At 46.2% G+C, this 23,121-nt stretch overlaps 1 protein-coding gene across 1 annotated transcript in view; it reads left to right on the top strand.

The window, feature by feature from the left end:
* The window catches only part of LOC124607179 (UDP-glucosyltransferase 2-like), a 125,556-nt gene that overhangs the window by 81,684 nt on the left and 20,751 nt on the right, over positions 1–23,121 (top strand). The window contains exon 3 of the mRNA XM_047139396.1: positions 1,181–1,640. Within this exon, the coding sequence (XP_046995352.1) occupies positions 1,181–1,640 (460 nt within the window). The remainder of the gene's footprint in view (positions 1–1,180; positions 1,641–23,121) is intronic.

The raw sequence follows: 23,121 nt of genomic DNA, 5'->3' as shown, positions 1-23,121 counted from the left end.
CCATCTGCTGAAGGTGCTTTTCTGAACATGGGAGAGTGCCAGCCTCCTGCTGATACAAATTCTTTCTCCCATCCTACAACTCTGCTCTCCCGGCGAGTGTGGAAACGTGCTATATAGCAGAACAAAAGCTGCCCTCCACTAGGGGACCGCAACTTTCACCTTGACAACACGACCCTCGCTACCAGGCTACCTAGGTATGACACAGTTTTATCATAAATTCATTATAGGGCAAGCATTTAACGATCCTCATTTGAATAATTTGCAATTCCATAGTTTGACACTACGAAAGCCATTCAAGGCTGTAGCAAGGTATTGCAGTTTTTGTGGGTGATCAGCCACTTGTAGTAAAAGACAGTAAAAGTACAATATATCTACAAATAGTGTGTCCCAGACAACAGTATGTGTGGTGCGTAGTGGTGTGTGGGTCTGTTATAACTGAAAGCATGTTTGTTACCAACACTAATGTACAGCCGAAGCAGAACTGAGCTCTTGGATGGAGAGTGCTGCTATTTGTATAAACATCGAATATTTCAGAAAATACGAGCATTAAAAACTTAAGAGATTTCATGAACCTTCAATAAATGCAAATACTAGATAAAAAATAATTTATGGTGGTCAGGTTTGAACCAGTTACCTACAGCACGCCAGCCAGCAATACTAACCGCCGCGCTACATTGTATATAATACAACTCGATGTAATATTGCTAGAATTTGTGGCACCTACACCAAACAGGACTAAGTGGGATATTGAAAAAAGAAGGACGGCAAGAATGGTCGCAGGTATATTTGACCCTTGGAAGAGTAACGGGGACATTCTGAAAAACTTGATCTGGAAGATGCCTGAAGGGGGACGTCAACTATCCAGTGAAAAAATACAAACATTCAAGGACTATGTTCAATTGAGGACTCTAGTAATATACTACAACCTCCTACATATCGCTTAAGTAGCGATCACGAAGGTACAATCAGACTAACTATGCTTGCACAGCTCGTTTAGCAACCATTCTTCCAGTGCTCCTTTCATCAATGGAACTGTAAGAATATCTAATAATATGGGAGCCACCTGCTGCCAAGCCCGTGACAGTAGTTTGCAGAGTGTAGTTGTACGTGTGGATGGTGAAGTTATAAAACTAATTATCTCGATTAGCTTCAAAGATTTTGGTTTTTTATGTCTTTTCAGGCAGGATGAGAAGTTTGATGTCGTGATCTTGGAGGCGGCCCCCACTTTCTGCTACTTTGGTTTCATCCACAAACTGGGGCCGCCGCCTGTCATCGGCTTCCTTTCGATGGGGATGACTGGCGGGATCAGTGCCCTCATGGGTGACACTGTGAATCCGTCGTACATGCCAGAGATCCTGGCACCGTACACAGACCACATGGATTTCTGGCAGAGAATGGACAACTTTCTTGCCCTGTTCAAGCAAGCGCGCTCTGGTGCGAGTGTCATTCTGCCTGTACATGAGAGGATTATACGGAAGCATTTTGGACCAGATGTTCCTAGTCTCATGGACATGATGCGTAACATGAGTCTTTTCCTGGCGAACAACCACTTCAGTGCCAATTACCCGCACCCACGTCTGCCCAATGTAATAGAGATGACTGGCCTTCACATCGAAAAGGAACGGAAGCCCTTACCGAAGGTAAGTGTTACCTGATTTATCAAAACACCCTATAAACGTGTTATTTTATTCCTGTTGAATCTTGTGAAATCCGCGGCCGTTAATGATAGTTGATGAATGACGCAACTAGTCACAAATACATTTCAAATGTTTTCTTTTAGTACCATAACCGGTTTCGGGCTACCATGCCCATCTTCAGAGGGCTAATATTTTTTCGTACACAGATGTTTTGACCATCAGCATGTCGTCTAATTCCACTCTGCACAAGAATATTTGAGTATTTAATGCCTCTTTGTAAGTTCTTTCATTAATAAAAATACACTTAAGTTCTTGTATTTATTTATAAATGGTGCAAAATAGTAATGTTGACTTACGTAAGTTTCAGTAGATGCCAGTTTGTTTGTTGCAGTCCATGCGGTTTTCCAGCTCGATGTATACGTTGCTGAATTCCACACAGTACACATACTTTGCATGAATTACTGTGGCATACTTCATAATATTCTTAATGTCAATCTTAAGCATTACACATGTGCTATATGCTTGGTGTTTTTGTTTACGATGCAAAGATTATTATTAAGGGAAGATACAAAGATATCAGTCATTAAATATTGGCCAAGGATGTAAACAGAGGAAAGCTGAAGTGTGAGATGTGCAAAATGCAACACGTTAACAACAGAGAAATATTTTATGTTTGCACTCTAAGAGTAAACTTATTATTAAAACAGAATAGGACAGATTATTTTTAGTAGGTTTTCTTACTGTCTGTGGAAATTATTGACTAAATACTGCAAAGCCAACTGCTTGCATATTATAAAGCAGACACATATGTACACACATTTATGTCTACAGATATTTGTTTATCATTACGGTTTATGAGTTAGTTGCAAGAAATAAAAAATTAAAAAGTTAGAGCGTGGGATGCTGGTTATGGCAAAAAAATAAAACATTTTAAAATATTTGTGGCTGGTGAGTCATTCGCCAACTACCTTATAAAAATTGTAAAAAATCGATATGGAACTTGGCTGATTCTCATCTGGTATCTCTACTAACGTAGCTTTTCGTTGCCAGTGTCAAGATCAATTAAAAAAGGTCCGAGTTGCGGGCTTTGTAAACAACTACTCACCCTCAGACTCAACGTTGCAATACTAAAAGTTTTGGCTGGTTTCGTTGTCTAGGGGCTGGGATACGTAGTTGCCGCATTACAAGCCAAATACTGCTGAGTCTACAGTATACAATATGAATAGATACATGAATCGAATGGTCGAAGGTTCCTATCAGTTGGCAATTGCAGATTTTGAACGCAACACAGACGTTTATAAATGAAAGATTGTAATTAAATAAAATCTGCAGGCACTATCTTAACGACTTTAAATGATGAGCACGATAACTAGAAGTACTTTTGAGAATGTTGTATATTTCTGCAAAACACTTATTGGTGTAGATGGTCCAGCAATTAAATAAATCATAAGTTGAATAACAGGGAAACAATAGATTCCTACTGCACGTAATTAGTTATGAACAACAAAGCTAGCGAGATATTCACTTCTAAGCGTACACCACGTCTTCACTGTAGAAGCCACGGAAATCTCACAAGTGCACAAGTCAGCACTACGAAATATTTCTATTTGCCGCGACCACGCGTAAACTGCTCCACTCTCTCCCGGTCCGTCTATCGACTGTGCGTCCGCGTCCAGCACTCCCTCCCGTGTCCAGTCCCGTACCGCCCAGCACTCCGCACTGCCCGAACTTTCTGTGTTCTCCTCTCCCGAACTCGCTTCCATCCAGTCTCCCCATTCACGAGCGCTGTGATTGGCTAGAGCGTTCGTGCCATGTCTTCTAGCCAAAGAACACTCAAAAACATAATGAAACATATTCGAAATAGTGGTTTTACATTTAAATACTTGAAATTAAATAAATATTCCTGCGGCTGGACCATAAACACGTTCTAACACACTTTATTAAATACATAAACAATTAAATAAACATATATCAAAAGAAAAGAAGCAAAAGGTAGGTTGTTGTTGTTGTTGTGGTCTTCAGTCCTGAGACTGGTTTGATGCAGCTCTCCATGCTACTCTATCCTGTGCAAGCTTCTTCATCTCCCAGTACCTACTGCAACCTACATCCTTCTGAATCTGCTTAGTGTATTCATCTCTTGGTCTCCATCTACGATTTTTACCCTCCATGCTGCCCTCCAATGCTAAATTTGTGATCCCTTGATGCCTCAAAACATGTCCTACCAACCGATCCCTTCTTCTAGTCAAGTTGTGCCACAAACTTCTCTTCTCCCCCATCCTATTCAATACCTCCTCATTAGTTACGTGATCTACCCACCTTATCTTCAGCATTCTTCTGTAGCACCACATTTCGAAAGCTTCTATTCTCTTCTTGTCCAAACTAGTTATCGTCCATGTTTCACTTCCATACATGGCTACACTCCATACAAATACTTTCAGAAACGACTTCCTGACACTTAAATCTATACTCGATGTTAACAAATTTCTCTTCTTCAGAAACGATTTCCTTGCCATTGCCAGTCTACATTTTATATCCTCTCTACTTCGACCATCATCAGTTATTTTACTCCCTAAATAGCAAAACTCCTTTATACTTTAAGTGTCTCATTTCCTAATCTAATTCCCACAGCATCACCCGATTTAATTTGACTACATTCCATTATCCTCGTTTTGCTTTTGTTGATGTTCATCTTATATCCTCCTTTCAAGACACTGTCCATTCCGTTCAACTGCTCTTCCAAGTCCTTTGCTGTCTCTGACAGAATTACAATGTCATCGGCGAACCTCAAAGTTTTTACTTCTTCTCCATGAATTTTAATACCTACTCCGAATTTTTCTTTTGTTTCCTTTACTGCTTGCTCAATATACGGATTGAACAACATCGGGGAGAGGCTACAACCCTGTCTCACTCCTTTCCCAACCACTGCTTCCCTTTTATGCCTCTCGACTCTTGTAACTGCCATCTGATTTCTGTACAAATTGTAAATAGCCTTTCGCTCCCTGTATTTTATACCTGCCACCTTCAGAATTTGAAAGAGAGTATTCCAGTCAACATTGTCAAAAGCTTTCTCTAAGTCTACAAATGCTAGAAACGTCGGTTTGCCTTTTCTTAATCTTTCTTCTAAGATAAGCCGTAGGGTCAGTATTGCCTCACGTGTTCCAACATTTCTACGGAATCCAAACTGATCTTCCCCGAGGTCCGCTTCTACCAGTTTTTCCATTCGTCTGTAAGGAATTCGCGTTAGTATTTTGCAGCTGTGACTTATTAAACTGATAGTTCGGTAATTTTCACATCTGTCAACACCTGCTTTCTTTGGGATTGGAATTATTATATTCTTCTTGAAGTCTGAGGGTATTTCGCCTGTCTCATACATCTTGCTCACCAGATGGTAGAGTTTTGTCAGGACTGGCTCTCCCAAGGCCATCAGTAGTTCTAATGGAATGTTGTCTACTCTCGGGGCCTTGTTTCGACTCAGGTCTTTCAGTGCTCTGTCAAACTCTTCACGCAGTATTTTATCTCCCATTTCATCTTCATCTACATCCTCTTCCATTTCCATAATATTGTCCTCAAGTACATCGCCCTTGTATAAACCCTCTACATACTCCTTCCACCTTTCTGCCTTCCCTTCTTTGCTTAGAACTGGGTTGCCATCTGAGCTCTTGATATTCATACAAGTGGTTCTCTTTTCTCCAAAGGTCTCTTTAATTTTCTTGTAGGCAGTATCTATCTTACCCCTAGTGAGACAAGCCTCTACATCCCTACATTTGTCCTCTAGCCATCCCTGCTTAGCCATTTTGCACTTCCTGCCGATCTCATTTTTGAGACGTTTGTATTCCTTTTTGCCTGCTTCATTTACTGCATTTTTATATTTTCTCCTTTCATCAATTAAATCCAATATTTCTTCTGTTACCCAAGGATTTCTATTAGCCCTCGCCATTTTACCTACTTGATCGTCTGCTGCCTTCACTACTTCATCTCTCATAGCTACCCATTCTTCTTCTACTGTATTTCTTTCCCCCATTCCTGTCAATTGTTCCCTTATGCTCTCCCTGAAACTCTCTACAACCTCTGGTTCTTTCAGTTTATCCAGGTCCCATCTTCTTAGATTCCCACCTTTTTGCAGTTTCTTCAGTTTCAATCTGCAGTTCGTAACCAATAGATTGTGGTCAGAATCCACATCTGCCCCTGGAAATGTCTTACAATTTAAAACGTGGTTCCTAAATCTCTGTCTTACCATTATATGATCTATCTGATACCTTTTAGTATCTGCAGGGTTCTTCCAGGTATACAACCTTCTTTTATGATTCTTGAACCAAGTGTTAGCTATGATTAAGTTATGCTCTGTGCAAAATTCTACAAGGCGGCTTCCTCTTTCATTTCTTCCCCCCAACCCATATTCACCTACTATGTTTCCTTCTCTCCCTTTTCCTACTGACGAATTCCAGTCACCCATGACTATTAAATTTTCGTCTCCCTTCACTACCTGAATAATTTCTTTTATCTCGTCATACATTTCATCTATTTCTTCATCATCTGCAGAGCTAGTTGGCATATAAACTTGTACTACTGTAGTAGGCATGGGCTTTGTGTCTATCTTGGCCACAATAATGCGTTCACTATGCTGTTTGTAGTAGCTAACCCGCACTCCTATTTTTTTATTCATTATTAAACCTACTCCTGTATTACCCCTATTTGATTTTGTATTTATAACCCTGTAATCACCTGACCAAAAGTCTTGTTCCTCCTGTCACCGAACTTCACTAATTCCTACTATATCTAACTTTAACCTATCCATTTCCCTTTTTAAATTTTCTAACCTACCTGCCCAATTAAGGGATCTGACATTCCATGCTCCGATCCGTAGAACGCCAGTTTTCTTTCTCCTGATAACGACGTCCTCCTGAGTAGTCCCCGCCCGGAGATCCGAATGGGGGACTATTTTACCTCCGGAATATTTTACCCAAGAGGACGCCATCATCATTTAATCATACAGTAAAGCTGCATGTCCTCGGGAAACATTACGGCTGTAGTTTCCCCTTGCTTTCAGCCGAAAGGTAGGTAAGGAGCCTAATGTCTCTGTGATTTTTTAAAACACAGTAAATAATTGACCAGTTTCTTCATCAATAGCATATATCGGATATTAACAAAGACATAGATGAATCAATATACAGGGTGATCCAAAAAGAATACCACAACTTTAAAAATGTGTATTTAATGAAAGATACATAATATAACCTTCTGTTATACATCATTACAAAGAGTATTTAAAAAGGTTTTTTTTCACTCAAAAACAAGTTCAGAGATGTTCGATATGGCCCCTTCCAGACACTCGAGCAATATCAACCCGATACTCCAACTCGTTCCACACTCTCTGTAGCATATCAGGCGTAACAGTTTGGATAGCTGCTGTTATTTCTCGTTTCAAATCATCAATGGTGGCTGGGAGAGGTGGCGGAAACACCATATCCTTAACATACCCCCATAAGAAAAAATCGCAGGGGGTAAGATCAGGGCTTCTTGGAGGCCAGTGATGAAGTGCTCTGTCACGGGCTGCCTGGCGGCCGATCCATCGCCTCGGGTAGTTGACGTTCAGGTTTCATAACTAACCTTTTTCGTAGGACTCTCCATACAGTTGATTGTGGAATTTGCAGCTCTCTGCTAGCTCTGCGAGTCGATTTTCCTGGGCTGCGAACAAATGCTTGCTGGATGCGTGCTACATTTTCATCACTCGTTCTCGGCCGTCCAGAACTTTTCCCTTTGCACAAACACCCATTCTCTGTAAACTGTTTATACCAACGTTTAATACACCACCTATCAGGAGGTTTAACACCATACTTCGTTCGAAATGCACGCTGAACAACTGTCGTCGATTCACTTCTGCCGTACTCAATAACACAAAAAGCTTTCTGTTTAGCGGTCGCCGTCTTAGCATCAACTGACGCTGACGCCTAGTCAACAGCGCCTCAAGCGAACAAATGTACAACTAAATGAAACTTTATAGCTCCCTTAATTCGCCGACAGATAGTGCTTAGCTCTGCCTTTTGTCGTTGCAGAGTTTTAAATTCCTAAAGTTGTGGTATTCTTTTTGAATCACCCCGTATTTATAAGCATGCTGTTACCGTTTTTTCGTGTAAATGTGGAGTACTTACGGGCTGACGCGATCGATAGTAATCGGCCACTTTGACCTCCAATAACTCATGTACTATTTAAATTACATGCCTGTAATTCATACCAATTTAGGTTTACACTAATAGCTTTCTAAAGACACGGCGATCGACAAAATCGGATGAAGCGTTTGGATTTTGGAAATTCGTTGCTGGGTGTTACTTGTATAATTTACAGTCCGATGCTAAACTTTAAACTAATAAAGATATTGAAAATCTGATTACACCATCAGAATCGTCGTGCAAGTAACGGTAGTGTACATGTTTCTTGTTGAGGTATCATGATTCATCTGGTTACTATTAATTTCTATACGAACTGTGAAATGTCTGCTATTATGGTTTCACAAAGTGCGCCATCTTTGGCACTCCCGACATAGGCATCTCCTTCATCGACACAAAGCACCGTCCTTGTGACAGTGTCAACATGGAGTTGCCAGGCACGCGGCTGGATCATGCGCTGGGGCTGCCCCTCTCGTCCGGCTAACTTTTAGCACCACGTGGGCGCCCAGCCGACCGGCCCGTGCGGCCACTGCTTCCTCAGAACTTGGAACATTTTCAGGGCGGGACGACTCGCCCGTTACCTCACAGAGTGTATGACCGCGTCATCATGCTGCTATACTGAACACCGTTTCGACCACTAGTACAAGAGTAGCTTTCGTAAAGGTGAGGGGCTTACAACTTAACCAGTTCACTTGAGTTCTTATACTGGTATCCAAATGTTTCATCCTGATCCTATTTTCAATTTGTCAAGAATCTTATAAAATTCGTATTGTTAATGGGTGTCATGAATTGGAAAGACAGGACAAATTATCCTTTGTTAATTCTACTTTTTATTTGAACTTCCATTGGGCGATACTCTCGGCTGAAGAGCAAACTACTTCAGTGACTCGATACTACTGCCGCGAGCCTGGCGGCGTCTAACCTTGTGAGACTGCGAGGTGCCGGGGCTAGCAGTGTATTTAACACTAAATTCGTCTAGAATCTTCATAGGTAATGATGCTCTAAGCCCCCCACTTTTCTAACTCCGACTTTTGCTGTTGCACATGGATTAAGAAGAAACGCGAACTGACTGTAATCGACCCTGCAAGTGGAGTAGAAAAGAGTTTGGCACCTGTAATAATTTAATTTGATACAAATTAATTTGATAAAGGAAAGTTTCATTAACGTAGTGAGAAATGAAAGGGTTGCTCTACCGATCTACAGAATGAAAGTTCTGTCCAAAATAACAATTTGATTTATTATGACTAAACTCAAAACAATAAACAAAACACATGAAACATTTACAGTACGTCAAATTGGATACTCAAATAAATGCTGTGAAGGTCAAGTTATCCATAAACTAGCTTGTGACATTTATGACCATGTGCTATGTTGGAGCCAATTCCTTGCAACTCAAATCTTAAGAGAAACACCCAGCCAACCCAACATTAATTGCTGCTACAGTAGTGAGACAGTGAACACCCAAGACAGAATCACGTTAGAAAATACGGGAAAAGGCGCGTTCTGCTGAGCTCTGATTATCACACAGCAAAATTCCCTAATCTGCCGGTGCTGCGGACATACATTACCAAGCTGTCTTCTTAACTGCAAGGACACGATCTGGCGTACCGGAGGCGATGGCTGGTAGCTTCGACGTCCCGTCGTGGTGATGATGATGTTGCGAGTATAGCCCGAAACAAATTATCCTGGTCTGGTTGTTCCAGACTAAAGACTTCCTAGCAATACAAATGCGCCTCTGAGGGAGACGAAGAAAGCTCACGACACAATCACTGACGGTGATTTTAACAAGTGAAGGTAACTCCGATACAGTCAACTTTAGCCAAAACTGCTCAAGACGGACAACATAGGCCGCTTGTACGCAGAACGTTCAATTGCCAACTGTACTCGGAAAGTTACGTTAAAGTCGAAACTTCAGCAACTTCGTCAAACAGTTACAATTAAATGAAAGTATATTGGACAGCCAACGGAAGGCAGGTTGTCCAGAGCAGCGAGAGCTCAGTCTTGTAACCCACTCCGACCGAAAGCCGAGAGCCGACTCTCTCAAGAGCACCCGTACCAGCCGAACACAGAACATTCCCGCCACCACCACAGTGGTCGTGGTTAAACGTGCCAATCAGCAACTCGAAAACCGGTGGAAAATTTCACTCTATTGCCGAAGCACTACTATTACACCAATGGAGATACTTGGCGCCAATTTCTGCGCTGATTTTGCTACGTCACGGACCTATCCCCTGGGCAAGCCAATAACAGTTATGATTTTGCAGAATATGTGGGGATTTGCCCGCCATGACTGCCTGGGAACACAAGTCATTCCCACATCTCGGTGGTAGCCCGTCAGAAAGTGTTTTCACTAAGTTTCTGCGAAGTAACAGAATCTCTAACCCCAGCCGCTCCTTCAGGCAACTGTGGGCATGTGAGCCCTGCTCTTATGACAATGTCGGCGTCTGGACAGCATCTACTCGACTCCCTCACACCCGTCGGCATAACCCTTTCAAGATCGGCAGAACCCGCCTGTCACCGGCCACCCGGGTGACGAGAAAAGCTGCGTGGGAAGTCTGCGTGTGAAGGAATAGCAACTTTTCAACGCATGCAGTTAGAGAGGAAAATATTCGTATCTTCTGAGTTCTCAATACTAGCCTTGTAATGACCATGCTCGGCTGTACTTTCCCAAATCGAATTACTCAGAGTAAGATATAAATATAAGAGGCGGCAAGTCACTGTGTGCATCGTAAAGGCGTGCCACTTCTCAAGACGACACAGCGCTCTTTGTGCGTTCAGTCCCAGCATTTAGGCCTTACACACTTTGGAACACAGGCGACGCAGTACACGGTAGCGCAGCGCAGGTGAAGCTACGAGAAACAGTGTCGCCGAGGGTTGGGAAACAGCTTCTTAGCCGGTATCGCACAGTATTTATTTGTGAAGCTATGGTTAAGCTCTAGAATCCTAATTCATAGTCGGATTCTGATGAGGAAATGGACTCTGATGTAACTGTACAGCGCCATCAAAAAGTCGCAGACATATAAATAAATGTATCAGCAAATACTGGTTGCATTGCATTCGTTCGAGCAACAACCACAAGGTGGCACTACAGATATTATCGAAAACGAACGAAGATGCCCGTGTAGTGTATGGAAGTCACGCGTCGTCTGTAATATTGCGCATTTCATTCTTTCGTAAACATGCCGTTTACCCAAGACCAAGAACTTTTCATTGTTTAACAGTGTTTTGCCAGATGTTCGTATGCATGGTTTTCGTGGGAAATATTCTGACACCGCAATGCTGAACAATTCCCGTTTCCGGGAACGTAGATCAGTTGCAGACGAGAAGAGAAGCGGGAGACCGGTCTTTTTGGCGAACGCTAGAGATGAGGGACGTGATGCTGCGTTCGCCTTAAAAAAAAAAAAAACTGTGTGGAGACCATCTGTCCAATCTCAGATTTCGTAAGGTAGTGACGAGAAAATGACGCAGGAGTTAAAATTTCACGTGTACCGGTATCATCTTCGTAGTGCGCAGAAACTGAAGGCGCTGGATAAAGAAATGCGTCTAGCCTACTGTAGGGGCTACCCTCTGCAGGGCTGGAGACCACTACTAAATCGTCAGAATGCGGACCGAGGACCTGCGCTGCGTCGTTACACGCAGTGAAACAGCACTCAAAACTGAATAAAAATCTCTCGGTGTACATGCCGCGTCAATTCAGGATAAAACTCCAAGCTTTCGACCACTACCTCCATGGTCGCCGTCAGGGCTAAAACTGGCTGTCGTAAACTAGCGCGGCTCCTACTTTTATACGCTAAATTGTTGGCGCCTATAGTTGGTCACTGCCCACATCATATTAAGAATTCAAAAGTGTTTGTTGATATCATAAAACAGATGAAGATACGCCCAAATGATATCATGGTTAGCCTCGACGTGGTTTCTCTGTTCACCAAAGTACCTGTGGATGACACATTACAACTGTTGGCTGCTCATTTCTTCTCGGAAATTTTGAAGTTGTCCCGGCATACCTTGACGACCACTTACTTTTTATATAGTGGAAATTATTATGAAATGACGGATGGAACAGCCATGGGTTCGCCACTATCACCAGCAACAGCGAATTTTTTCAAGGAGGATTTTGAAGAACGAGCGTTGAGCATGCTTACCTCCCTCCGCCCATCATGCTTCTACAGATACGTCGCCGATATTTTTTTAATCTGGCCACATGGCAGTGACACTTTGCAGCAGTTCGTCGAACATTTGAATGGTGTACATCCAAACATAAAATTTACATTGGAGGTAGAGAAGGATGGGATGTTACCTTTTTTAGATGTGGTGGTGGAGCGAAAACCTGATGGACGACTGGGCCATTCTGTGTACAGGAAGCCAACGCATACAGACTTATATTTGCATAGCCATAGCTTCCATCATCCGTCTCAGAAGAGAGATATGCTGAATACTTTAGTACACAGAGCCAGGACTATTTCCGACAAGGACCACCTCGGTCTCGAGATTGCCGGCCGCGGTGGTCTCGCGGTTCTAGGCGCGCAGTCCGGAACCGTGCGACTGCTACGGCCGCAGGTTCGAATACTGCCTCGGGCATGGATGTCTGTGATGTCCTTAGGTTAGTTAGGTTTAAGTAGTTCTAAGTTCTAGGGGACTGATGACCACAGCTGTTAAGTCCCATAGTGCTCAGAGCCATTTGAACCATTTTTTTGGTCTCGAGATTAACCAATTTGACGACTGTTTTCAAGAGGAATGGTTATTCTGCTGGTGAAATTAAATCAGTAACGTCCAAGAAAGCAAGACACGATGCCGTCCATAAACAAGAAGAGGACCAACACATAGCGCGGCTTCCATTTTGCGGTGCTACAACAAGCAAGATAGGTGGAGTCCTTAAGGGGCTAGGAATAAAACCAGTTTTCCGTCCACCTAGAAAAATTAAGGAAATGTTGAGACCAGTAAAAGATAGTCTCGGCTTGAGGGTGCCGGGAATTTATAGTATTTCTTGCGCATGCGGCAAGAACCGTTGCCGACCGCTGCATCGAGCACCAGCGTCACCTGAGATACAGGTATTTGGAAAAATCATTTTTTTTCTTTATTGTATTTCAATTCCCCATCAGGGCGGGCTGGCAGCAGCATATGCGCTGCTCTTCAGTCGAAAGACATAGAACAAAACAATAGAAGACATTTAAAAACAGCAAAGGAGAGAAGAAGGCGAACATAGATATGAAAAAGGGAGAACATCATGGAAGGCAATATACAAAAAACGGGGTGACTGTAAAATGGAGATAAAAAAACTGTTTAAAAGTAGCACACACAAAAAGCCACACACTGCGACGATTAAAAGAACACAAGGCACAGTATGACTGGAGCATAAAGGTGTTGACGGATGGCATAGCACACAACGTAACACTGACGGCGAACCTCAAGGCAGTACACAATTAAAATCACACCTCTTGACGCACACGAGAAACAGCACTAAACACAACACTGACGTGGCACACTGATGATGATCAATACAGAGGATCTGCCAGGTTCAAGGAGATGAGGGAGACCTGAAGAAGGGAGGGAGGGGAAGAGATGGGGGAGGGGAATGGGGGGCGCGCGGAAGAGGGCCAGGTAGGGAGGGATGTGGGAAGGAGAGAGGCAAGTATGGGGTGCAGGGTCTCAGGGGAGGGGGGGATGGAGGAAAATCCGCTCTGGGAGAAGGAGGAAAGAGGAGAAGGGGGCCCTGGGGAGGGGGGGGGGGGAACAAGGCCGGGTTATAGTTGGAAGGAAGGGTATATGTCACGGCGAAGTTCGTCATCCGGGAGGGGGAGGCGTAGGAAATTGCCCTGATGAAGGAGATGGAGGGTGTGGGGGTGGAGAGAGGGAGGGATACAGCGATAGAGGCGCGGCAACGGGCTGGGGGTGGAGAGGAAGGAGGAAACCAGAGGGTGGGGGGGATCAACCCTGCGAACAATGTAAAGGATGCGGAGATGTTGGAGGAACAAGAGGAGGTGGGGGAAGGGGATCAGTTCATACAGGAGCCGTGTGGGGGAAGGAAGGCGGATACGGAAGGCAAGGCGGAGCGCATGGCGTTCAAGGATTTGGAGAGCCTTGTAAAAGCGGGTGGGGGCGGAGATCCAGGCGACGCTGGCATAACAGAGGATAGGACGGATGAGGGATTTGTAGGTGTGGAGGATGGTAGAAGGATGCAATCCCCATGTCCGGCCGGACAGGAGTTTCAGCAGGCGGAGGCGGGAATGGGCTTTCTGCTGGATGGTCAGGAGATGAGGGGTCCAGGTGAGGTGTCGGTCAAGGGTGAGGCCAAGGTATTTCAGGGTGGGGGTGAGTTGGATAGGACGACCATAAAGGGTGAGGTAGAAATCGTGAAGGCGAAAGGAGCGAGTGGTGCGGCCTATGATGATTGCCTGGGTTTTGGAGGGGTTGAGACGGAGGAGCCACTGGTTACACCAAGTGGTGAACTGGTTAAGGTGGATTTGGAGGGTACATTGAGACCGTTGAAGGGTAGGATAGAGAGCCAGGAAGGCGGTGTCATCAGCATATTGGAGAAGGTGGACTGGTGGGGGTGGCTTGGGCATATCAGCTGTATACAAGAGATAAAGGAGAGGGGAGAGGACAGAACCCTGGGGGACGCCAGCCGTGGGATAAAAGATACGGGAGCTGGTGTTGTGGAGGGTGACATAGGAAGGACGGTGCGAGAGGAAGGAAGCGACCAGACGGACAAAATTGATAGGCAGGGCGTAGGTTTGGAGTTTAAAGAGGAGACCGGGATGCCATACACGGTCATAGGCATTTTGGAGGTCAAGGGAAACAAAAATGGCGGAGCGACGGGGGTTGAGCTGGAGGGACAGAAGGTGAACAAGGTTGAGGAGTTGGTCGTCAGCAGAGAAGGAGGGTCGGAAGCCACACTGGGTAAGGGGGAGGAGGTGGTGTTGAGCAAGATGCCGATGGATACGGTGGGAGAGGATGGATTCAAAGACCTTACTGAAGACGAAGGTGAGGCAGATGGGACGATAGGAAGAGGCGGCAGAAGGGGGTTTGTTGGGTTTGAGGAATAGGAGGATGCGGGAGGTCTTCCACAGGTCAGGGTAGAAGCCAGTAGAGAGGATGACATTATAGAGATGGGCGAGGACAGTTAGGAAGGAATAGGGGCTTTCTCGAAGGTGACGGTAGGTGACACAGTCGTGACCAGGGGCCGTGTTGCGTTTGGACTGGAGGAGAAGTTTAATTTCTTGTGCTGTGATGGGAGTGTTGACGTCGGAGGGGGGCAACTGCTGCCCCAAGTACTGGAGACTAGGAGCAAGTGGAGCGACTGAGGTATCAGCACGTTCCATGACGGTGGGGAAAAGAGAATAATCAAAGTGGGGATCATCGGGGATGGAGAAGACCTCAGAAAGGTGGGAAGCGAAGTGGTTGGCCTTACTGAGGTTGTCTGGAAGGGGGCGATCGTTATGGAGAAGGGGGTAGTGGGGAGCGGAAAGGGAACCAGTAAGACGATGGAAGGCGGACCAGTACTTGGAGGAGTTGATAGGGAGGGTGGCATTGAGTCGTGTGCAGGTCTGGCGCCAGTCCCGGCGTTTCGTTGCTGTAATAAGGTTCCGTACGTGTCGCTGTTTTTTCTGGTGGCGTTGGAGTGTATCCCTGTCACGAGTGCGGAGGAAGGAGCGATAGAGGCGGTGGGATTCACGGAGGAGGAGGACAGCCCGCGGAGGGAGAGTGGGACGGTGTGGGTGGATGGTTTTAGTAGGAACATGGGCCTCCACGGCGTCAGTAATTACCGTCTGAAGGAAGGACGAGGCGCGGATGAGGTCGTCAGGATGGCGATAGGTAAGAGGGTGGCTTTCGACCTGGGTGGAGATGGAGTCTCGGTAGGCATCCCAGTTGGCACGGCGATAGTCATGGACGACCTTGGGAGGGGGTGCAGGTTGTGGAGCCGGAGGGGGGCGGTTTGCAGACGTTATGGTGAGAAGGACAGGGAGGTGATCGCTACCTGTGGGGTCAAGGACGGCGACAGTGATACGCCCAAGGAGGTTGGCAGAGGCAATGACAACATCGGGGGTGGTGTTACTTTCGGGTCGGGTGTGCTGGGGAATGGAAACAAGGTCACCCTGGATTGTGGAGAGGAACTGATGCCACCGCCGAAGGGCAGCAGGAGTGCGGCTATGGATGTTGAGGTCGGCGGCAATCACATAGGTGGAGAAGGTGTGGTCAATGTGTGAGATGAAGGCATAAGGAAGAGGAGCAGTGGAGCGGACATAGATGGTGGCACAGGTAATGGTGAGGGAGGGGAAGAAGACGCTAAGGATAAGGTGTTCAGTGGGGTCATTGAGGAGAGGTTGTGGCCGGACGGGGATGTGCTTAAGGTGGCCAATCGCGACTCCACCCTGCGCACGAGGACCAGGAGCATCAGTGCGGTGGAGGATATAGGGGGAGGTGCGGATAGAATGGCGGGGCTGGAGAAAGGTTTCGTTCAAGAGGAAGGTGTCGACCTGGTGGTGAGAGAGGGTGTGCATGAGGAGGTATTTGTTGGAGCGGAAGGAGCGAATGTTCTGGAAGAGGATGCGAGACTCGTGCTGCGCCATGACGGGAAGGAGGGGGGGAAGAGAGGGAAGGGAAGAGACTTAAACTAGGGTGTCGAGGCGGGTGAAGGTGAAGTGGGCTTGGTTGTGGGAGTAAGTGGCGAAGGTGTTCAGGTGGAAAACAGAGCGAGCAGCAAGGGATATTTGTTGGAAGGTGTGCGGGCGCTGAAAAGGGTGAATGTTTTGGAGTACAACGGTAATGAACCGGATGATGTCCTCGGCCGTGGGGGGTGGACGGAGGGAATTGTTAGGATGGACAGGAGGATCGACGGGACGAACTGGGACTGTAAGTTCAGGGGTGGCTGGAGGGGGTTTAGCTTTACACTTGTGGGAGTATGTGGGATGGGGGCCATTGCAGGTATTACAGGAAGGAGGAGCAGCGAGGTTGGGGCAGTTCTTGAGAAAGTGGAAGGCCTTGCAATGGGGACAGGTGGGGGGGTTTTTGCAGTTGGGAGTCAGGTGGTCATTGTACATCAGGCACCGCTGGCAACGGTAGGGTTGGGGAGGGGATTTGGAGGATTCAACAGGGTGGCGACGGTGGTATATCAGGGCACCCTGGGTGAGGAGATGGTCTATGGACGGGGCGGACTCTGAGAATACCCGCATGAGGTAGGTGGGACCAGAGGCATTGTGGATACGGCGGGCAGAGCGGATTTCCAAGTCCAGGTGGGAATTCAGTTCTACCAACACTTCATCCTCTGTGATCACCGGGCTGAGCTTGATGATCACAGCGGCGTAGGTGGGGGGGCGACGGGGAGGCTGGGGCTGACGAGGAGTGGAAGCGGAAAGGAAGGGTGTCAGAGAGGTGTGGGGGCCAAACATAACTCGTGGGAGTTTTCACAGGAGGTCTGTGTGAAAGGATGGGGACGGGGACTTGATAAGGACCTAGTCCCTGCGGGGAATGAGTTGGGAGATGGGAGCACCAGGTAAGTACCTTCGTATTTCCTTGGTGAGGGTACGAGCGTCGAGGAACTTAGGATCGGGAGTTGACAGGACAAAGGTGTGGAGGGTGGGGGCCAAGGTAGGGGTGGCAGGAGGAGGGGTGGTGTCCATGGTGACGGCAGGGGGAGGGGGAGGTGGTGTTGATTTTTTGTGGGAAGTGGCGGGAGCAGAGTCGGTAAGGACGCGCTTTTGGGGTTTTTTGGAGACTGGAGGCTGGGAGGAGGGGAGAGGGACGGGGAGGAGAGGGAGGTGGCGGGTGGCAGATCCCTGTGGCGTAGTGGAGGCACCGGGAGAAGCAGCTGGTTCAGTGGTGGCAATGGTGGCTCGGCGCGACGTGATGCGTGCGGGAGATGCAGAAGACGAAGCGACGGGGTCGGTGAGAGAGGGGAAGCCAACCACCTGAGGGGCGGCAGCAGAGGCGGCAACAGAGGCGTACGTGAGGGCGGGGGTAGTAGTGGGAGCTGTTGAGGGTGTGGAGGCTGGAGGAAGGGTGTAGAGGTGTGGGTATACAGCAGGGGAGGAGATAGGGGGGTGGGTAAGTGGGGGAAGGGAAGGGGAGGTGGAAGGAGGGAGGCCAGAGGCGGTACTCCAGGAAGTGACTGTGGGTGAGGGGGAGGGGGAGGTGTAGATGACGGTGGAGGTGGGAGTACTCATTGCAGACGAACGGGACGGCGTCGGACGTGCAGCAGGCGGCGTCGGCGTCGCCGTCGGCGATGGGCAGCGGCGAACAGACGGACGAACAGCAGGCGGCGTCGGCGTCGGCGTCGGCGGCGAAGAGACGGACGAACAGCAGGCGGCGGCGGCGGCGGCGGTTACGACGACGGCGATGGACAGCCAGCAGGCGGACGGACGGACGAACGAACAGCGACAGCAGCGGGCAGGCAGACAGACAGACAGACAGACAAACAAACACACACAATCTTCGAAGACGGAGATTCCACCCTGAGAGTAGCCCAGGCTTTGCAATCTGACGCTTTCGAAGGAGGGGATCCAACCCTCTAGATGGAAAAATCAGCGATGGCTGAACTTAACAAGATTAAGATTTTATTTGAAGAAACGAGAGTAATAGCCCACGCATCGAATTACTGGGACTCTGTGATCCGGGAAGCAGTCGAAATTAGACTTGGTGAAAATGACTTTAACAGAGACAACGGCTATGCACTTAGCAACACCTGGAAGAGTGCACTGGATAAAGAAAAATCGCAGAAGAAAACTTCCGCACTTTACCTCCTGATCCAAGGGATGGCGCCGCAAGCAATGCGGGATAGAAACTACATGTATGGAAGTAGAGGGCACCACTTCACTACGCGCCATATCGCTGTTGCTATGACGTATTCCAGTCAATCATAAGCCGTCCTTTGCATATAAAAGTGGGAGCCTCGCTAGTTTACGACCCCCCCCCCCCCCCCCATCTGCCCTTGGCTAGGGAGTGTCATCTTTGTGCCAACATTTTCGTGCAGTGTTTTACGGTGAGTGTTCCGTGTTGTGTGTCTTTTGGGAAGTGTTGCGAACGGCCATCATACTGTCGCTGGGTGTGATTTTCTCTCTCTTGCGAACAGAAACCAGACTGTCGCCATGTTTTTTTGTGTGTCTACTATGTTACTTGTCTGATTACTGTGTATTTTATTAACATTGCCAACCCCTTTGCTTTCTGTTTTAACTTTCCACAATTTTCCGCCATTTTACACTTTAAGTCCCCGTTTTATCGCCTGTTTTTCTTGTATCTTTTCTTCTTCCGTTTTTAAAAAAGTCTGTAGGCTGTAGAGCAACGTACTAAGCTGCTGCCAGCCCGCCCCCTTCGGGGGGGGGAATTGAAATTCAATAAAGGAAAAAAAAAATACTTTACGACATTACCCCCCTCTCTTCCCCTCCCACCCTCATCTCCTTGCGCCTGGCAGATAATCCGTTTTCATCACCGTCAGTGTGGCACGTCAGTGTTATGTTTAGTGCTGTTTCTCCTGTGCGTCGAGAGGCGTGATTTAAATTGTGTGCTGGCCTTGTACTTACTGTGTTACTGTCAGTGTTTGTTATGTGCTACACCATCCGTCGATACTTTTATGCTCCGGTCATACTGTGCCTTGTGTTCTTTTAATTGTCCCAGTGTGTGGTTTTTTGTGAGCGCTACTTTTTTACGGTTTTTATCTCCATTTACAGTCACCCCTTTCTTTTGTCTATTGTCTTCCATGATGTTCCCACTTTTTTATATCTACGTTCACCATGTTTTCTCCTTTGTATATTTTAAATGTCTTCTATTGTTTGTTATATGTCTTTCGGCTGAAGAGCAGCGCGTATGCTGCTGCCAGCCCGCCTCGATGGGGAATTGAAATACAATAAAGGAAAAAAAAAATAGTTTACGACAGCCAGTTTTAGCCATGACGACGACCATGGAGGTAGTGGTAACTTTCCCGAGACTGTGGTAACTTTCCCAAGACTGTCTAACCTAAAAAACCGCCCATTCCACGCCACACAATCCCTAATACCCATGTAGCCGCCTGCTGTGTGTAGTGGAGTCCTGACCTATCCAGCGAAACCCGAAACCCCACCACCCTATGACGCAAGTCGAGGAACCTGCAGCCTACGCGGTCGCAGAACATCTTCGTCATAATTTCATCCCCATCTGGAGCGCAGTTCGCCCAGTTTGGCGTCGAATGTAGCAAGACCTGCACCAAGGCGGTCGGACCTGCCCCGCAAGGGGCCTCCCGACCAAGGACGCCAAACGCTCATTTTCATTTCCATCAGTCGTGACTTCGGATCGCTGATCGCCTCGTGGGGCAGCAAATGCAAGACCTTTACTGGATCCGTCTCACACGCAAGACGTTACCATACCACAGCCAGAGAACAGAGTGTGACTGGCGTGAACGTGGTCGATCCTACTTACTGAATGCCAAAAACTAACGGGTGTGGAGTATTTATGTAGTCGAGGAGAGGCTGTGCTCTGCGACATCATTCGCAATGACAGAATTGTTTCTGCACTTCCTTAGTCTTCAGCGGTCTTCATTTCCTCTGCATTTGCTTAATGAATTTTTTACTGTGTCCTCACAGCATAATCAAACTCCTGCTAGACGTTGCTGTGTCCTACCTAGTGTCCCCTGTGTAATGTTGCGGAAGTAATGAAGGCGGTTCAATTTGCGTTGCTGTAACCAGTTTCTGATGAGTTGCTCACTGTTTCCCTGAAGAGTATCAAGGTGGCTGTCTTCTTCCTGACGCAGTAACGGCTTTGAAATGTTTACGCTTTCCAACTGGCAGCTGGCGACACTTCTACGCCAGATGTTAAAAAAAAACTGTCGGATGACAGTATTGTACAGTGTACACTATACCTCAATTATCGAAATAGCGTTCAGTGGTGTAGTCCACATCTGTTGAGATGTGAGCAGAACTACTTGTTGACATCCATGGACTCTCAGAACGGGACCGTGTTTTCTTCACTGACAAGGCGTGGTTTCAACTTGGTTGATACATGAATATTCAAAACACAAGAATACTGTCAACTGAAAATGCACATCTGTTTCACGAAAACAGCTTGCACTGTCAGAAAATTGGAGGGTGGAGTGACGTTTTCCGTTGTTGAATGGTGAGCCCAGTTTACTTTGAAACTACGGCGAACAGAGTTGTGTGCCAAGATACAATTTCACACTTTATTTCGCTTCTTGAGGCTCAAGTGCCCAACTTTTCGAACAGCCTGTGCAACACTTCAAATATGGAATCAGAAAGGAAAAGTGAACACCTGAGCAAGAGAAAGTTCTACATCTACATCTACATCCATACTCCGCAAGCCACCTGACGGTGTCTGGCGGTTAATTCGCTTTGATGTCAGAGATCTATATGGTTCACTAACTTTCTTCCATTTGGATCGGTGTCACTTCCACGAGGTTCGTCATACAAAACCATGAACGGTCGAACTGCTTCAATAAACTGCTCCACCGTTTTCAATCCAAAATACGTGGCAGGCGTGCAGTAAGCTGCTTCTCGAATATTGCGTGGCGCAGGCGGAAGCAGGCGCGTTACTGTCTTGTCCTGCTATGCTCTCGCTGTTGCACAGACACCTATGAGTCTCACAAAAATGCGCTGCGCTCGAGATCCACCTGCAGTTTATTTGGAATACCTTTAATATGAGCCTCCACTAATAATGTAGAATCCCAAATCTACAACTCCTGTCGAAATCTTTATCCAGGGTTGCAGGTCCAAAGGCCCATTTTATGACTGAAGTGATATTTGCTTCATATACATCAAGCAAAAACGTCGAGTAAGATTTGCCTGTTATTGTTCAGTATAAAAATATAACACTAGTACAACACACTGAAATATTTCGCTGCGTTAGTGTTGCCACGGTCATTCTGGCCAAAAGCAGCACAGGGTCGTCATGGAAACAGACACGTCTATGAAAGCGTCTACTTGCCATACTCTTCGATATCATGTCAAGACTCTCCCCAGAACAACTACTATTTCTTTTGTTCTAATGGTTTGTGGCGTCATTCCAGGCAAGCCCTACGTCAGGATTACGATGTGTTTTATGAGTAAAGTTAAGTTTAATATAATTTTAAGCAATGTTGACGGCCAATTTCACAGATAATTCGGGGCATTAAAATGACGTTGGGAATCCCTCACAAACTACCTGTTCTGTTCGTATGTAAATCGTTTTTATAATATATTGATTGAACCGGGACGAAAAGCAGGCTAGAAGAGCTAATGATGTATAAAAACAGAAAACAGTAGGCAAGTACCAAAATAAAAATCAAGCAGAACGTTAACGCGATGTATATCAAGCTATCCCATTTGATAACGGTATTACGAAACTGGTACTAGATTTCGTAAAGGTAAAATATTACATAAGTTATGTATGTTTTAATTAATTAACAGTAATTAAAACATCTTCTTTTAGGTACAATTAGATATCAGCATCGAAGGATTTTAGCCTTATGCTCCTGCGACGGATTTTTTTTTTTTTTATGTGCCTGCTTGCTTTGCACCAATTGCGACGGATTATACGTTGCTGCTGCAATGCAATTTCTTTTATAATTTTTTGTTCACCTACCTCTTTACAGCGGTAGATCTTCGCACGTAACCTCCTGACTTCAGCTACTTACGAGATCACAGAAAAGCAGTGTTGCGGAAACTGTAACCTCATAGCTACAGGCCGGAGGCCGCTATAAGTAAAATTTGCTGAAAATTTTCTATGTACTTCAAAGAAATGATTCGGAAAGGGGATGTCACTCGTACTTTAAACATGAAGTTCAAATTTAAACCTTCAAGAGATCTTTATTGCCGTTAAGCAAGATCATCAGCCCACATTTACGAAAATTACTAAAGTTTCTGCTCACAGTTATCACCATACCTAAAACAGCCAGAACTTTTACCTTCCCAAATTCCGAAACCAGTTACTTGTAACACAATCAATGATCGGCCAATTACTTCTGCACACGATATTCAGTGGTTGTCTTTAATAAAAGTTTATGCTCGCCATAAAATACTCGGTAAGAATATACTCAGTACCGCCACGCTATATAATTCAAAGTTCACTCGCGATTTTCGTCGGAACGAATTATCACAACACTCTAAAGTTTTCATAAACAGTTTCTGGTCACTACCAGATACCATTAACACTGGACGATAACGCAGAAGTCATCCCAGGACTTCATCTTACACATAATGCGAAAAGTCACATCCAGCATAACCGCCTCCAATCAAAGCTAGCTCGCGACTCTCCTCTCGCTCTCCCACACTCAAAACTATATCTCCTCGCTAGGCGGCCAACCGTCTCGCTTCTCATTGGCTGTCAGCACTTAAGACCAATGAGAACTCACTTCTAGGACGCGG

The sequence above is a fragment of the Schistocerca americana genome, chromosome 3 (genome assembly GCF_021461395.2).
Source record: "Schistocerca americana isolate TAMUIC-IGC-003095 chromosome 3, iqSchAmer2.1, whole genome shotgun sequence".
In the NCBI taxonomy this organism is placed as follows: domain Eukaryota; kingdom Metazoa; phylum Arthropoda; class Insecta; order Orthoptera; family Acrididae; genus Schistocerca; species Schistocerca americana.
Note: the sequence above shows the minus strand (reverse complement) of the source record. Positions and strands in the feature narration are given on the sequence as shown.